Genomic DNA, 17636 nt, shown 5'->3' on the forward strand with positions numbered 1-17636 from the left:
AACAGATTACTTAATTAATTTAAAGTCACATAGCTAAGAAGTGACAAAGTCAGGACTTATTCCAGGTCTGCCATGTTCCACCCAGTACTGTGAACAGCCTGAATTTGTATTTCCTCTGCATTCACCAAATCAGGCATGGCAGCCACATGCCCTTGTTTAAGCTTGTAACTGACTAGTCCCCTTCTTTCCAAAACATATAATTAGTGGCTTCCCTTTTTTATTTGACATTTAACATCAGTATATATATGCTAACATGGAAGCACAAAAATGGCAACACAGAGTTGAGACTTGAAAGTGTAAACAAATAAAAAAAGTTATCTGAAATATAATGTGGCCTGCTTGTAGTAGAAATTTTTCTTTAAATAGTTAAAAATGTGTTCCAGTAATGAAGCAAAATTTGGGACTATTTATTAAAGTAATATACATCAAAACATTATAGGTTGGATTGTAGGGGATTGTCTAATGAATACATTTTTTTCTTCTTTAATAGTCTACTGCCAGAAACATTAATTGGAAGTATGTGTTCTGTTCACTTGTTGATATTTTATCGACAAATTCTTGGAGATGTGCTCCTGAAAGACAGGATGAGCTTGCAAAGTACTGGTAAGTGGGCTTTGCCATTTCCTTTTGTGCAGTAATACTTCATACTCTGAGTAAATGTAACCTGTACCATCTTGTATCTTCTGTTTCTGATTGTGACTTTTGGAATAAAATATTTAGAACAGCATTGATGTTAATACGTTACTTATGGGACATCCTCGGATCCAAAGCATTGAGCTTTGTGAATTCAACACATATTCAGTTCTTTCAAACATATGCATTTTCACATTTCAAATTCTAGAGTTTTGAGATTCCAAGTCAGATATAGGCACATTTTCCCTTAATGTCTCTGAGTAATCTGTTTTTTCCCATGTGTTTGGTGTGCACATCATCATTTTGAAGAGAAACCAAACTCAACCAAAATAGCTGGTCCTTAGTGCATGAAGTGTAAGTATCAAATGGATTAGTTTAAATTGGTGAATCCAGATACGGAGTATTTGGGTGTCCTATGTACTGTCTTTATTCTTGAAACTTTTTTGTACATTTGAAATTTTTACCAAGTAAAATGTTAAAAATTAATTTTAAAAATCAATGAGTTGCCATACGTGATTGAACCTACAAAGAGAAATGCATGTATTATAATAATTGCCTCCAAAAAGAAAAATGGTTTAATTTTATTGGCTCTTCTTTCAATTAAGTAAATCAGTAACCAGATATGTACCGAGTACTTGGTAATGTGCCAGATATTATGCTAGGCCCAGCGGTGAATGAGACAGGCATAGGCGCCCCAGACCTCAAACACATAATTACATGAATAATCCATTCTACCTTTTTCAAGTAAGTGCTGTGAAGGAAAATATGCAACGAGAGCATGCACTGGGAAGACTTGATTAATGTGTAGGGCAAGGAAAGGCTTCTTTGAGTGAGTAATATTTAACAAAAGATGTGAGAGAGGAATTAGACCTATGAGGGAAGTGTGTGGGGAAGGATTCTTTCTGGGTAGAGTGGCCAGCATGTCTGAAGACCCAAGGAAAGAAGACGTGCATGTGTTGGAGGGCTTGAAATTGAGGCAGGCCAGTACGGATGGAGCAGAGTGAGTGAGAGGCTTAGCGCTTGTGGACAAATAACATTCATAGGTAGAAGTCCTCTCCCAGGGACTTATCACCTGGATACATAGGTAGAAGTGGAACTCAAAGGCAGAGAAGCACAGAAAGTTCCCAAGGAATCATTATAACTCTAAGGGGGAGGACAGATAAGCCTTTTAATCACCATTGCCTTTGAATTCATTTTGATGACTCTTGAGAAACTTCATGAATGATATGACTTCTTAAAGAGGATAAGGCTTGTTAGTTTTCCCAATAGGTAAGAAGTTTACTCAGAATTGTTGACTTCGTTTGAATTTAATCATTAGAATAAAATATCCTAATAATATCTAAAGAATGAATTTTTCTCTACTGAGGACACCAGATTATAGAATACCTTGCCCTTGCCATTTCAAAAGTGTCTGCTCTGGTTTCAATGTGTCCCATCTAAGATTCGTATGTTACCAGTGTAACATATGAAAAGTGCGGCCTTTGAGTGGTGATTAGGCCATGAGGGCTGTTGCCTTATAAATGGGATTAGAGACTCTTACAGAAGAGCTTGACAAGGGAATTTGTCTCACTTACCGTTTTGCCTTCAGCCACATGATGACACAGTGTTCCTCCCCTCTGGAGGATGTTGTAAGATGCCCCTTACCGGACACTAAATGCCATTACCTTGATCTTGGATTTCCCAGCCTCCAGAACTTTGAGAAATAATTTTCCTTTGTTTCTGTTACCCAGTCTCAGGTATTCCACTACAGCAGTGCAAACAGACTAAGACATGTCTTTCCTGGTGTGCTTCTTTGCACAGAATTTTCATGTGCCATTATCTACTATGAAATGTCAATATTCTCCCCTGCTGTGTTTGGTCATATGGCCAGAATCCTCAATTCTTAATTCTTCCAGTTTCACCTACTACTGTTTGCCAGCTCCAGACACAAGTTTGGGTCCTTCCCTGAGCCCTGGTGGACTGGAATCAGACCTGAGCCGCAGTCCCTCTGCGTCCTTTCCCCCAATGCTTCCTGGTTTCTGCTCAGTCTCCCAAGAGCAGGGCTACCTCTAAGGGGAAGGAAGATTCCTTTTACCATGCCACAGCCATAAGGAAGAAAGAGAAGTTGAAGAAAAACACAGAACAAAATTTTCTAGTCTTACTCTGTTCAGAGCCTCCTTGCCCTCACTCTAAAAGCTCCATTAATTTGATACAGGAACTCACCAGGATATGGGTATAGGGGCAAATGATGGTTGAAGGGACAGCTTTGAGCTCTCATAGAAGTCAAAGTGTGTAGAATGTGTTACCAAGAAATCATTTGGCACAATAATCTTCATCTGCATATTTTTGTGTCTATTGCAATAAAATCCATTGAGTGAAGTTTGCATAAAATTCTTTCTGTTGTTTTGCATTTCAGATTTAATTAGCCATCCCATGCTGGCCACCTTCCCCATGCTCTTGGAGCAGCCTGACGTGATGGATGCCCTCAGGGTGGGTAGCATGCATTGCGGTGGAAACCTGCTGGCTTATGAAAGCAGTTACACACTCTGTGTTAATGAGTTCTATCATTTGGTCTAGGCCCTTTTTTTGTTACTAGGATGATGTCTCCCAATCCCTGTCCATTGTCTAGTTAACTCAGTCCTCATCTTTCCCATCTTAGCATGAATTCCCAAGGGCTGCCTTCCCTGACCCAGGTAGCAGATGGAGTGCCTGCTATGTACACGATTGTAATCTTATGCCCATTTTTTCCTTGATTGATTGTGTCCCAAGAGCAAAAATCCAAAATGGTCTGTAAGATAAATCAATTGAATTTCCAGGGGAGAATCAGGGCATGCACATCAACTTTAATTTCATTCCATATGTGCTGTTGCTGTCTGAAATAACTGCTGGGTGTTAAATCACATGAAATCTCTAATTTTCAGCCATTTTTGGCCTCTCTAAGTGGCAGTTTCATATGGTTTAGCCTAATACATCAGGGTCAATAAGTAGAAGAGCTGTATGCATGCAAGGCAGATAACACGTAACATCACAAGTACCATGGGGGAGGTATAACCCAGGACCTTGAAGATTTAAAGAAGGCAGCAAAGAAGGATCCAAATTATGTTTCATTAGAGAGGTCCTGAATGAGAGAACCTAATAAAGGCCAGGGCCAAGAGGATTTTGACCTGCTGAGATGGGGGTGAAGACATTGCAGGTGGAAGGGTTAGCATGAGCAGATATTTGAGGCAGGAAGGAATAGAGCTGACAGTCCAGCTTGGCATGTCAGATGCAAGTAAGGGAGTGGTTGGTAGATGGGCAAGGTAAGCCTGAGTCTCGGTGTGAGGCTGAGGGCAGTGGTAGGTGGTGGGTGACCCAGGAAAGTTTCTTCTTTAGGCAAGCTCTGCCAAGTGCAAAGAGGCAGAACATATGCAGGAGGGAGGTGAGCATATTAGAGGGTGACTCCTGCTGCTAAAAAAGAGGCCATATGGGCCTGACAGCAGAAATGGAAGTAGGGCTCAGTCATCTCCAAAGATTCTTATTAGACTTTGAAACCAGTTCATATGCTAACTTGGCTGGGTTGGGGGTTTTCAATAGTAATAATGACAATTTTCAACAGAGATGTTTAAGAAAATGTTCATGGTGCATATGATGTCCTCTAATTTTAGATAGGTTCATCTAGCACTATAGCTAGATAATGCAGAATTTCTCTTTCTTCTATAAAGTCATTAGTTTCATAATAATTATTCATTATACAGAACATATATATACACTGATTCATTCAACAAAGATTTCACAAGAGCCCACTATGTATTAATATAAGGCACTGTGCTGGCCAAAGGAATATTTCCCTAGGTATGTAACAGTCAGGAATCTGCACCTTGTTCTTAGGAAGAACCTTAGGAATCCTAATCTAGTCTAAAATCTGCATTTCCCTGATGAGCAGACAGCTCAGAGACGTGCAGTGACCTGGCCAGCCATGGAGCTCAGCAGTGAACCAGTCAGTGCTGTCCCTGCAGGTCAGCTCTGGGTGCACCTGGAATGTGCCACAGGCTGCTTGAAGGCATGTGGGTGAAGTTGTGCACATGTTATTTAGCGAAAAGACCCCATTTGAGCCATAATAAGTATAAATATATACATATTTATATACCTGCCTGTGAAAAGATTTGGAAGAATATATTCCAGAGAGGCATCAGTGAATACCTCTGGATCTTGGATTATTTTATCTACATTTTCTTAATTTTTTCACATTGAGTTATTTGTATAATGATAATTTTAAAAAAGAAAGTGGTGGTTTCTACACTCATGAGCCGCCTCCTCTCCGTGGCATAGTGTGTTACTTAGGAGAAGCTCGGCTGTGCTGTGGTGGTTAGCACAGTTTTATCTCCCACCCATGGTATGTATCCAGCATAGATCAGTGGAAGACGCTGCTCCACAGTCACCCAAGGGTACAGGCTGGTGGAGCCTCCACTGTCTCACAGCACCATCTGGAACAAGTAGCGACCTCTGTTGCCAGTTTCCCTTCAGAAGAGGAAGAATGGAGAGTTGTTCTTGGGCTTTTACTGCCTTTGCTCCAAAGGGGCCTGGGCCACTTCTGCTCAGATTGCATTGGCCAGAACCAGTCATACAGTCCATTTAACTTCAAAGGAGGTATAGTCTTCTTTTTCCAGAAGAAAGGAAGTGGATCTTGGGAGGTAATAGTGTCCCGTAACATGTTTGCTATTCCCAGATGAGTTACTCTAAGTGAAACATCCTACTGTTTGCTGGTGGCTTAATGAAAAATAAGGTAGGACATTGACATGTAACTAACAAAAACAGACAAATTTTACCAAACACTAAGTCTAAATTTGCTAAGTGATATTCACGTTAAGCCGTATTATTAGGTTGGTGCAAAAGAACTGCGGTTTTTGCCATAAAAGTAGTAGCAAAAACCACAATTATTTTTGCACCAAGCTAATAAAATTTAAAATGTACAGCATGTGAGCCTCCTAGTGTTTACTTACCTAGCACAGTTCAGTTTGTGGATGACATTTTAATAATAATAAGAATGACACTTGGCCTGTTTAGTAAAACACTCCGGTTCTGTAAGGATCCTCTTCAAACTCTTAAGGACCCATAGGCACAGCGGTTAATAGGGTGGAGGACCATAGTCCCCTCATGTGGTAATAGGTATGAACATTCCAAAATGTTCTCATGAGTGGCATAGTCTGTTATCTCCTGCTGAGAAACACTCTGTCAATGCATCATTTATTTTATGGAGAATCTCCTTATTGGTGCCATATGTTATATTCATCCCAGGGCCTCCCTGCCGAAAAAGGTCTGTTGCTTTCAGGTTACCTATGATATCAGGTGCCAACAGGAGGATATCTGCCGACATGCACAGAACCCAGACCCTGGAACAGGCAGTCGTGAGACTGGTCATATTCCACCCACGCGTTCGGTTTGCCAGGAACTGGCACAGCGAAAGTCTTAAATTCATACTTTTGTGGGACTAATTTAACTCTGGGGTTTTTATTTACTTAAGGAAGTTTCTGTGAAGCCTTGTGGACAGATTAGAAATATTTACTTACAAAATTGTACTTCAATTTGTCTCATTCTGACCATTGTCATCATCATGACAGAGATAATTTTAGAAAAGTTTGGTATTTGGCAATGTTTTCTATTTTCATTACTGTCTTACTTGGAAAGCTTAATACTATTTTATTATTCAGGTGCTGTGTTTGTATAGTTTGCATGAATGTGTTAGTGTTTCACTTATTCTATTCTCAAGTTGGTTTTGATTTATAATTATGGGTTTCTACATCGTCTTTCACAGATACATCTTCCTAGTCATTCTGGTGCTGGGTCGTTTGCAATAGATGCCTGATTACAGATTCACTTCTTGCTTGTGTAGAATCTGTACAGCATTTTTAACTCTGTCCATAAGTTTATTTACAGAGTAAAGTTGCAGAAGTGTTGTGAGGACTTATTACTACTTGGACTAATATAATATTTCTGTTTGCTCTTTAGAGTTCATGGGCTGAAAAAGAAAGTATGTTAAAAAGATCAGAGAAGGTAATATGATTTTCCACACTGAACTTCATATTTGCAGCACCTGGTGTTTGCTTGCCCATTCTAATAATGTCTCTTTTTTAGCAAAAGTAGCCATAGTCATAATCCCTCTTAACCAGGGAAACTGTTTCATTATGGCTGCAAAAACACATTCCAAGAGGGTTATGCATGATCATTAACTAATGTGAGAAGGAACACTTGTTCAGGACAGCCATTTCAGATTACTGAGTTTTATTTAAATAAAGGGGAAGTTTCTAAGCCAAAGTCTCTCAATTGTATATGAAATTTCTTTTATTTTAAAAAACTTCTCTAGCTCTCAAAGCCTGTATCAGGTAGAGAGAAGGAAAAAAAAATGGCCTGAGCTGTACCATATATTGAAAACAATGCATTGCTCCTGCTTACATTGCTATAAAATCATGGTCATTACCAATCTGAACTTGCTTTAATCAGTGAGTAGTGGTTTGACTGCTCTCATCCAGAGGATTTGGCAAATGGGAAGGGCCAGATGGAAAATCTTTTTGGCCTTTCAGGTCTTATAGTCTCTGTCACACTACTCAGCTCTGGTGTTGTAACACAAAAGCAGCCACAGACAATATGTAAATGACCAAATGTGTCTGTTTTCCTATAAAACTTTATTTATGAAAAGAGGTGGCAGGCCACATTTGGCCCACCGTCTATACTTTACCAATCCCAATCTAAAGTATTCATTATCTACAAGGAAAATGAAATTGCAAATGAGCTGAAAACCCTAAAAATTGGGAAACAGTTTATACATTGTATCCTTATTTCAGCCTCCATTTGATCAGTACCATCTACATACATGTGACTTTGCCAAAACTGTCAGGCTTAGTGCTGTTCTAGTACAGCAGCCTTGGGCCTGTAGACATTGCCCTCATGTGGACATGTGTGGTGGAATGGATGATATCTTTGTGTGGACTCTGCTGCCTGTAGACAGCTCTGCCCTCAGCTTGCTGTGCTCTCTGAGATTCCCACCATGGCCTGTGGGCATCGGGGGTAGACATGGGTACAGCTATTGCACCATTCTTATCTGGGAAGGGTCTGACATCCTCATCACCAAAGGACCCCTCAACGTTCATCCCAGGCATTGCTGGAAATAAGCCAACAACTCTGGATCCTATGCAGAACACCTGCTACAATTCTCTTAGATAACGTGACAGTTATCTCTGATATGCTGTCAGTAAGTAGGTACAGCTGACTTGGCATTGTTTTAGTTATATTTACCTGTAACCACACTGGTGTCACCAAAATTAGACTGCAACACCTTGACAGAATGTGTGAGACACCCTCCATGGAGCTTAGGAGACACCCTGGTCTCGTGGAGCCACGTAGAGGCTCTCAGGGAGAACTGCTCCACTGTACTCTGTGTAACTCTTGCTCGCTTCCACTTCTGAAGTGCCATGTCCTGCCTGAGCAGCTGGCTCAGAGCCGATACCTGCCAGGCACTAATGGCACCCTCCATCCTACCTCTTAGGTGGCTTTTAGTTAATAGAGTTCATAGACTTTAACACTTTAAAAATAACGATGTTATTTGTGGGGGTGGTGTTTTCCCAGAGAGACAAAGAGTTCCTGAAGTCCACGTTTCTCCTGGTTTACCACGACTGCGTGCTCCCACTTCTCCACTCCACACGCCTACCCCCATTCAGGTGGGCAGACGAAGAGTCTGAGACTGCACGAGGGAAAGTTATCACTGACTTCCTTAAGCAAAACCAAGAAAACCAGGGTGCCCTCCAAGCTCTGCTGTCGCCAGACGGACTTCACGAACCTTTTGACCTTTCAGAGCAGACCTATGACTTCTTGGGTGAAATGAGAAAGAATGCAGTGTGACAGTGGCAGCCTCTAGCCCTCAGCTTCCCACGGAATCAGATGGATCCTCCACGATTACGTGAATAAAATGATGGAACCAAAAATCACTGTCACTTTACAACTTAGGTTTTACTCTTTTCTTTCTACGGACCATGTAACTGATAAGGGTCTAGTATCCAAAATATTTAAATTTATGAGTGTTAATAAAATGTATCTTGTTCAATGAAGAGGAAGTTAAAGTGATCCATTTGAGAAAGTTGTATCACTTAATTCAGTCTGATACTTGAATGTGATTTACCCTAATTAAGTACAAAAGCAGAATCACTTTTGCCTTTTCAAATCAAGAAAATAAGTGCTCTGTCAAAAGAACAAAAACAAACTTTCAGGCACTGGAGACTGGAGTTGATTCACCCTTTCAGAGAAGAAGGATGAGGTACTCAGGTTTTGTTGCATTTCACATAAACTTGTGACTGCTGGTAAAATGTCCCAAGTCTTTCCTTTTAGTGATAAATAGTAACAGCCTGCATTATTGAGCACCTACTGTGTGCCCAAGCATTTCTCATTAACCCAGTTAATCCTCACACCTGCTATAGGAGATAGGTACTGTTTTTTTTTTTTAATTACTGCTGAAGGCCAAATAGGTGAAGTAATTTGCCTAAGGTCACAGCTAATAAGTGGCATAGCTAATATTCCAAGTAAAGATACCGTGTATAATTTTCTACAGCCTAAGATGTTCTGCCTCATCAGTGCAAACCTTTTAGAATTCCATATGAAAATAAAACATGAGAAAGAGTTTAACCTAAATAATTAGAATCCCATTAGAGGTACTTTCTTTTGATGGCATGCTGTCTTAAAAGAGCCATTTATTTTTAGAGATCTGTCATATTATGAAACTTCTGGGCTATCCTAGCTAACTTATCCTAAACCCTTAACCTAAATTTACCTTGAGCCCCAGTCTCAGAAATTAACATGGTATGAAAGTGTTTCCAGACCAGGTGCAGTGGCTCACGCCTGTAATCCCAGCACTTTGGGAGGCCAAGGTGGGTGGATCACCTGAGGTCAGGAGTTCGAGACCAGCCTGGTCAACACCAGCTCTACTAAAAACACAAAATTAGCTGGGTGTGGTAGTGCGTGCCTGTAATCCCAGCTACTTGGGAGGCTAAGGCAGAAGAATTGAACCTGGGAGGCGGAGGTTGCAGTGAGCCAAGATTGCACCATTGCACTCCAGCCTAGGCAACAAGAGCGAAACTCCGTCTCAAAAAAAAGAAAGGGTTCCCAGCCACAAATGTGACAAGTGAGACTGAGCCTTGGAAAAGAGATTTCATTCTCCAGGAACTCATTTCAGGAGATCTCTCCCTGTGCGTGCCCTTCTGCCCTCAACCACACAATACAAAGTTGAGTGTGGCAAACACCTTCCTTTTGCCCATCAGCTGCCGGGGCACACTTACAAAGTGGTGCTCCCACTTCTCTAGCCCCGTGGCCCTCCCCAGCTCCTGCTCCCAGGGAGATAGTTTCATTTTTTCAAATGGAGGTGGTAAGTGTGGCCAGAGACTTTTTCCTACTCCTATTGAGTTGCCTCCTCTTACTCTTAGTCCCCGGCCGTCCTGTTTTTGAAAGAACATGAGCCCATGTCACGCCTTACTGTGAAAGTCATTTCTTTGTAGAAATGACTTTTAATTTCTAAGCTCCACCTTTTTATTTTTATTTATTTATTTTTTGAGGAAGGTCTCACTCTGTCACCTAGGCTGTAGTGCAGTGGTGCAATCACAGTTCACTGTAGCCTCGACTTCCCCGGGCTCAGGTGATCTCCCACCTCAGCCTCCTGAGTAGCTGAGAGCACACACACGTGCCACCATGCTTGGCTAATTTTTATGTTTTTTATTGTAGAAACAGGGTCTCACTATGTTGCCCAGGCTGGTCACGAACTCCTGGACTCAAGCAATTCTCCTGCCTCAGTCTCCCAAAGTGCTGGGATTTCAGAGCCACCATGCTTGGCCATCTTTTTATTTTTTTTTAACCATTTGGCTTATTCTTAGTGTTAAGCCAGGGGTGGGGCATTTTGAGTGAAAGAAAATGCTAGTGCATTTCTTTGAGTGCATGTACAACATGAAGGAAGAGAAGGCTTTTTTTAGAATGCATTTTCCAAGACTGTCTTCCATGTTCATTTGAGAAGCGTCATGAGCTGACAAATGTGGACAACTTCATAGTTTCTGACACATTAGGAAAGTATGGGAGCACCAGAGAAAAAGCTTAAGTGAAGCTTAGGCCAGAAAGTGAGGTACATATGGAAGGGAGAGACCCGGGGTGTGGGCATTTCTGCCATTAAGAGACTCCACCTTCTCTTCAGTCAGTGGAATCTTTTTTTTTTTTTTTTTTCAAACAACAAAATATCCGTAACTTTAAATGCCATTTACTGGCTTCCAAAACAGGAAAAGGTTGTCAGGGAGCCAAAAACATCCTGGAAATGAGTCCTCATGGGTCTGTGTCAAGGAGAATGACTTCAGCAACTCACTGAATTAATAGTAAGTTGTAGGGGGCGGGCAGCAGCAGGGTGACCAGCAGACCTTTGCCGAGTGACCGTCACCACACCCGAACCATGGGAGGGCGGGCAGGGCGGGGTGTCTGAGCTGTAAACTATGTGGCCCACTCCTCCCCACCCTCCCAACCTCTTAATTGGTTGAGTGTCATATCCCTCAGGTCTGCAGAGGTGAAAAATGTTGCAACTCGCTTGCCTGGGTGCTTGGAATGAAAGTCTAGGGTCAAAGGCAGATATTAAAGAGCAGGTAGAGTCTGTCTTCAATGTGTAGGATCTAATATGCAAGGCCAGAGCAACTCACATAAAACCAGTTGAAATACATAACCCTGTGTAAAAATGGAGCAAGTTTGACTTGCCAACCCGGTAGCAGTTGGGAAACTATCAGTTTAACAGAGGAAGCCAGCAGTGTCCTCTGCCAGTTGAGGGCTTTTTCAATTTGCAGCATTATAGGATATCCTTTGCTGTGAATTGCCTCAGCTTCCTCTTGTGTGAAGCATTCTAAGTTGGGAGGCCTTCTTGGGGTGTGGAGGTGATCAAAGACAGCTGTCACCTAGCTGCTGTGATCTGTTTCCTCAAAGAGGCAGAGAAAGAACCTTACTTAGGGCACTTTGCATCTAAGTGTTACAATTGTCCATTCCTCATTTACTTAATAAGTGTTGAGCACCTGCCATGCTCCAGGCACAGCATTGGGCTTTGAAGACAGAGTGAGAACAATCCTGGCAAGATCTCTGCCCTTACAATACATGAGGTGGACAGAAATCACCCAAACACAAAAACTAGTTCCAGCAGTACTATGGCCAGGGCTGTTAGTGGCCGTGTGGCAGGCACGAAGTCAATGGTAAGTGTACAGGTATTCCTTCCTATCCTCACTCTCCCTCTCCCAACGCCACTTTCTGTTGTTGGGGACCAGTTAGATTTAAATAGATTTTCAAATGAATCCCCTCACTATTTGAACTGCCACATTTACTACCTGAAACTCAAGGACACATGGATTTGGTAACACCGTATCCCTCAAAACTCAAACTTGCTCTCTGAATTCTGATATTTGAATGCAGTAACCAAGTCAATTCGGATAAAGAAGGATGGGTATAAAGATAAGTGAATGGGCCAGACACAGTTGCTCACACCTTTGGGAGGCCAAGGCAGGCAGGGTGCTTGAACCCTGGCATGCAAGACTAGCCTAGGCAACATGATGAGACCCCATCTCAACAAAAAATCCAAAAATTAGCCGGGTATGGTGGCGCAGGTCTGTAGTTCCAGCTACTCGGGAGACTGAGTTGGAGGATTACTTGAGCTGAGGAGGTTGAGCCTGCAGTGACTTGTGATCTTCCCACTGCACTCCAGCCTGGGGGACAGGGAAACCCTGTCTCAAAAAAATGGTAGGTGAATGGCAAGTGAAAGGCTATGGGCTATACTGTCTCATAGGCAGGAAAATGGAGGTTGAGGATATTCTGCTCAGTGACGGCTGATACTGAATGAGGTGTGCAGGTCTGTGTGCAGCATTATGAAAAATCATTAATGGAATACAGCTCACACTTGGGACTTTGATAGTGTGTCTGTCATTTAGCCCTTTTCTGATACTCTGTAAGACAGATTGGACCTTAACCTGCTCATTTGCATCTGACTTTGCCAGAAAAGATTAACTTTGCAGAACTTTGTCCTTTCAAAGAGACCATTTTGGGGAATAAAAAGGTCTCCATGCTTTCTGAGCTCTTCTCCAGGTAGGAATCTCTGGATGACCGACCCAGACATTATCCCATTGAGTCCTTCGTTTTTCCTGGCAGCTGTTCTGTACTTGCCCAACTCCAGGGACACAAGAAACCAGACTCAGTTCTGCCTCATGGCTACGAACATTAATCACAGGGTCTTCCTGAGTCTATCAGTGTGTGCATTCTATCTACTCCATTTGACAGCTAAAGAGACCTTGATTTGTAGAAATAATAGTTGCAATCTAGTTGTGTCTAGCAGGCCAGAACCAGTGAACATGTGTGTTCTTGCAGCAGAAAAGGGGAGAGCTCTGCTCCTACTTCTACAGTGGGAGGCTACTGTAGTGGACCTCTGGTGTTTCTGCTACCCAGCCTTCATATACTTCTCTCTTGGTAACATCACCTCCACCTTGAGTGTCATTGTTCAAGTCACTGGATGAAGTCTCACCAGAAGCCATTATTACCTCTCAACTTCTCACTTCCTAAGGTAATAAGTTCCTTTCATCACTGATATTTTGGAAGGAAACCAGAATTCAAAACACTACTAAGCTGTTGGTGAGTTTCCCATTTTCTTTCCTCTGGTACCTCTCAGCCAGGGTCAGAGACCACCTGAAACCCAGAACTGTACACAGGATGCAGACAAAGACATCTCTAAAAGAATCCCTGTTTCTGGTCTGAGGAATGGGAAAGAGAGCCCCAAAGACTCAGAGGGAGTATGGAAAATCTCTGTGTTTTGTTTGTTTGTTTATTCTTTCCTTCCTCAGCCCCTGGGCAATCAAGTGACAGTGATGGTGGCAGTGGAAGTAGCAGCCAGGCAGGTACCTGGAACTCTGAGAAAGGGGAACCTTTGTCTCTGACCAGAGGAACCATGATCCTAAAAGCATGCAGGGAATAGTTGTTACCTTTGTCTCTCTCTCTCTTTCTCTCTCTCTCTCCTCGCTCCCCGCCCACCCAAACCCCAACACACACACTGGTCCCGAAGATAGACACAGTCACAAGAAGTGCACAGCAGAGGAGGAAAATGAAAACCCTGGTCTTTAGCCAGAGGACCAAGGCATATCTTCATTTCTTAATATGCTAATTGCTTCAGAAGGTGGAGGTGGCTCAGGGCCTCTCAACTTGAGACTAAGGGGTTATGGGTTGTATTATTATCTCCATTTCATAGATATGAGCCTAAGAAGGTTGTTTTTCTTCTTTCTTAAGCTTTTCCTACTATGCCATGTTGTCCATGGGCAAGTCAAAGGTATCCTACAGCCTGTAAGAGTGTCATAGTGCTTATTTGCAACCTTTAAGAGAGGTGGCAAGATGTGGGATTCATGGAGAAATCTCTGCTTTGCTTGGATTAATCCTGTAAACAAGGTGGTGTAGGTGAGATTGGGGTTGGCAGGTGGGATTAGGGTCTCCTTCACTTCCTAGTTTCCATAGCCTGGAGAAAAGGGATGATCAGTCTGGTTTGAGATCCACTGGGGGGTTCATTGCCTTTCTTTGCAATGCCTTTGCTCTTAGCTTCATTTGTCCAAACTCCTCTCTCCCTTGGCTCTCCCCAGACCAGGCAAAGGCTGAGCTGGCTGATCTCCCCACCTGTGGCCCTGAGAGCAGGACCTGGAATTCACCATTTCTGCTAATGAGATCAGGACATGGGCTCTTCCAATTAATCCAGCCCTCAGGCAGTCTTCCCCACATGCTCTCCACACCAGGGAGTAGCAGGGGGCAGGAAGAAGGGACCCCAATCCGGAGCATCTGAACACACTCTTTCAGGGTGGGTTGGGAAAATGAAGGTTCGCCAATTCAAAGGCGGAGGGGAAATGGTTCAGCCTTTGGGACTTGTATTTGGTGTGAAAGGAGTTGCTTGCCTCTGGGTCACAGCCCTGCATTCAGCTACCCTACTTGCCTGGGAGTCAGGAAGAAACTTCTTGGCCCCAAGCCCAGTTAGGGGCAAGGCACTGGCTGGAAGGAAGGTCAGGGAAGGAAGGAGGTTGTCCGCCAGAGGCAGCGGCCAGCCAGCCCAGCCCTTCTCTGGTGCCTGCTGGTGTGGTCCTCTCCCAGAGAGTGGGGGGGCCTTCCTCCATCTGCCCCATGAGGAAAAGAGCAGTGGAGGACCATGGAAAGGGATCCAGAGAAAGAAGGAAACACCAAGTCCCAGGGGCATGAGCTGGAAGGGAGGGCTGCTCCTCCAGGGGAGGCTGGGGACTGAGAGCTGCCACCAAGAGTGGAGAAGGAGGGAGCTGGGCAAGACCCAGCATTGTCAGTAACCAGCTCTATGGCCTTGAGTTGACCTCACTGATTCTCAGTCTCCTCACTTGGAAAAGGGCAAAACAGCCACGTGCAGGCCGTGGTGGGCACCCGAGCTGTCCGCAGATAGCTTGGCTCATTGCTGGTCCTCAGTACACAGCCCTCATAGCCAAGCAGCCTGAGTCTACACTCTGGGCCCAGGGGAGTGACTGTCGCTGGCATCCCCTAGAATAACAGGCTCCAGGAGTCAAAGATTCCTTAGTTGGAAAGGTCTAGAAAGAGACTCCCGCTCTGCTCCCTCCTGCACCGGCGCTGTGCCCCCCACCAGCCAGGCAGAGCCGTTGGATGCCGCTGGCCCGCTCACTGAGGATCTGTTGGCTTCAGCGAGTGGAAGGACCTGCTCAGCTGGAACTTTTTTTTTCCCCCTCCCAGACGACGTCCGATGGGTGTGTCGGGCAGGAGGTGGTATTTGACGGGCTGCGCGCGGGCAGGCTGCCGCGGAGTGCCCAGCAGGGGCTGACAGCATGGCCTCGCCCGACCCGCCGGTCACCAGCTACGCCCCGTCCGATGTGCCCTCGGGGGTCGCGCTTCTCCTCACCATCCCTTTCGCCTTCTTCCTGCCTGAGCTGGTGAGTGCGGCCCCCCGGCCACCTGCAGAGAGAGAGAAAGGGGGAAACCGGCCTCGGCCCCAGACTGGACCGCGCCGAGAGAAGGGGGACCGAGCAGGGGCTGCGGTGGCTGCCAGTCTCCCACCGGGCGCACAGCGGGGTGCAGCTGTACTCAAGAGACTGATCCCACTCTGTGCCCCGTCTGATGCCGCCGGGGGGGTTCCGCCCTCCAAAACAAAACCCACTTGGGTGTGGAGGCCTGGGGGCACGTTGCTAAAATATTCAGGATTCCCAGGAAAATGTTGGAAATGAATTATAATTACATGGCTTATTTTGTCCAACTATTTGTGCCTTTCTGGTTTGAAGTGGGGAGACTGTGTTTCCCTCTGAGAGCAGGTTTTCTTAATTGTCATGTCTGCAGACTTTGAACTTTAACTTTTGTGGGGTCCCCCACACAAGATAACTATGGCAGCATCTGCCATAAAACAGTCGTGTGAGGCACCCAGGTTGCAAATGAGAACCTGTCGCTGTGTTACTCTCTGGGGCGCCCTGCGGCTGAGTCGTGGCCCTGATCCCTGGGAAGCCTGCCTGCTCCCATCTGCAGAGCTGTGCATACGCAGTGTTCCGCACTGCACAAGTCCCCTCTGAACTGGCTGGTACCACATCCTTTACACGGAGGAGCACACTCAAGTCTGGGGTCCAATCAGGGCAAAAGAGTGTGTTTTGTTTTTCCAGCACCTTCTGAAATATCTAGCTTGTGGGTGGTATTTTCTTACCTGCCCTGAATTTGGCAGTGCTGTCTCTGAGCAGGGAGGAAAAGATAGAAAGTGGATCTACTTTTAAATCGGACGTGACTGGCTCTTCTCACTCTGGTCATCTGCCTGCAAAGTTGGGCCTGATTGAGCCACTTTTAGGCAAACTGGCTAATGGGTGGCCATTGATGGCAACCAGAAAGAGAACCAGGTAGGGTGGGCCTAGCATCTGAGTGGCTCCAGTTGAAACTCCACCTAAGAGGCAGGTTTCTGCCAAGGCTACCATCCCCAGCACGGCATGAGCATGCTGCCAGACTGATGATATAACCAAGCTCTGATGACTCCTATGTGCCAGGCCCTGGGTGTGCCCCTCACCTTGGAACAGTCGCATGGGCGGCCCAGGTACTGGTTGACTCTGCCTCTTTTTATTGAGCCTGTGGTTTATGTCAGTCCTGCAAGCCCCTGGTGACAGGGCACTGCCTCCTGGTGATTTCCTGTCTGCCAGGGAGAGACTGTGACCATTTCCTCCCCACAGTTGGATGGTAGCCTCAGCAAGGAGGGGCCTTCTGAACTCTCCAGGCCAGGGAGGGGTCCAGGCCCGCCACCAAGAGTTGGACCTCAAAGAACAGGCATTCATAGGCTGGGGGGAAAGAGAGGGAAAGGCCTAGAGGCCAGGGGAGAAGTCCTGGAAGCAGGCTAGAGGCACGGTGTTTCTGAATCAGGGCAGCACCCAGGGTGAGAACTGTGAGAGGTCATGGTGGCTCCACCTGCCCTGCTCCTGCCAGTGAAACTCCTGGAAGAGCAAAGTGCATGCTCGTGTTGGGCTCTGAGGCCTTATGTGTTGTGGGAGGTGAGGGGCTCAATGACAATCAAAATTGACATTGGCCCAATTGTCTTCATTTCTTCATTTATTTGTATTGTTAAGTAATGTGAGATTTACAGTAAAGCTGCAATAATAGTACAGAAAGTTCTGTGTACTCTTCTCTCAGCTGCCCCTAATGCCTGTATCTTCCATGGTACAACTCTTAAAATCAGGAAACACTGATATTGTGCTATCAAGTACTCTATAAACCTTACTTCAGTTTTGCTAATTTCCTCACTGATGTCCTTTTTCTGGTCCAGGATCCTGGCCAGGATCCCACATGGCACTTAGTTGTCATATCTCCTTCATCTCCTTTAATCTGGTACAACCTAGGTCCTTACCTTGCCACTTCTGAAGAGTACTGATTAGTTTTTTTTTTTTTTTTTTTTTTTTTTTGCTTTTGAAAAATTTATTTTTCCATAAGTTATTGGGGTATAGGTGGTATTTGGTTACATGAGTAAGTTCTTTAGTGGTGAT

The 17636-nt window shown here is 44.6% G+C and overlaps 2 protein-coding genes across 7 annotated transcripts in view; both read left to right on the plus strand.

Annotated features, from left to right (window-relative positions):
- Positions 1-8617, plus strand: part of NPHP1 (nephrocystin 1) — a 69634-nt gene extending 61017 nt beyond the window's left edge. For 2 of the 4 annotated variants that reach the window (XM_023190383.2, XM_023190384.2), the window contains exons 17-20: positions 491-603; positions 3029-3102; positions 6598-6642; positions 8212-8617. In XM_023190383.2, coding sequence (XP_023046151.1) covers positions 491-603; positions 3029-3102; positions 6598-6642; positions 8212-8484 — 505 coding nt within the window. In that variant the 3' untranslated portion in view covers positions 8485-8617. Of the gene's footprint in view, positions 1-490; positions 604-3028; positions 3103-6597; positions 6643-6952; positions 7089-8211 lie in introns of all 4 variants that reach the window. The other 2 variants (XR_004228488.1, XM_023190385.2) reach the window with 2 other exon arrangements.
- Positions 8618-14690: 6073 nt separating this feature from the next.
- The window catches only part of MALL (mal, T cell differentiation protein like), a 33940-nt gene continuing 30994 nt past the window's right edge, over positions 14691-17636 (plus strand). For 2 of the 3 annotated variants that reach the window (XM_026447958.1, XM_031934181.1), the window contains exon 1: positions 14697-15566. In XM_026447958.1, the coding sequence (XP_026303743.1) occupies positions 15462-15566 (105 nt within the window). In that variant the 5' untranslated portion in view covers positions 14697-15461. Of the gene's footprint in view, positions 15567-17636 lie in introns of all 3 variants that reach the window. The other variant, XM_023190401.2, reaches the window with a different exon arrangement.

The sequence above is a fragment of the Piliocolobus tephrosceles genome, chromosome 15 (assembly GCF_002776525.5).
Source record: "Piliocolobus tephrosceles isolate RC106 chromosome 15, ASM277652v3, whole genome shotgun sequence".
Classification (NCBI taxonomy): Eukaryota; Metazoa; Chordata; class Mammalia; order Primates; family Cercopithecidae; genus Piliocolobus; species Piliocolobus tephrosceles.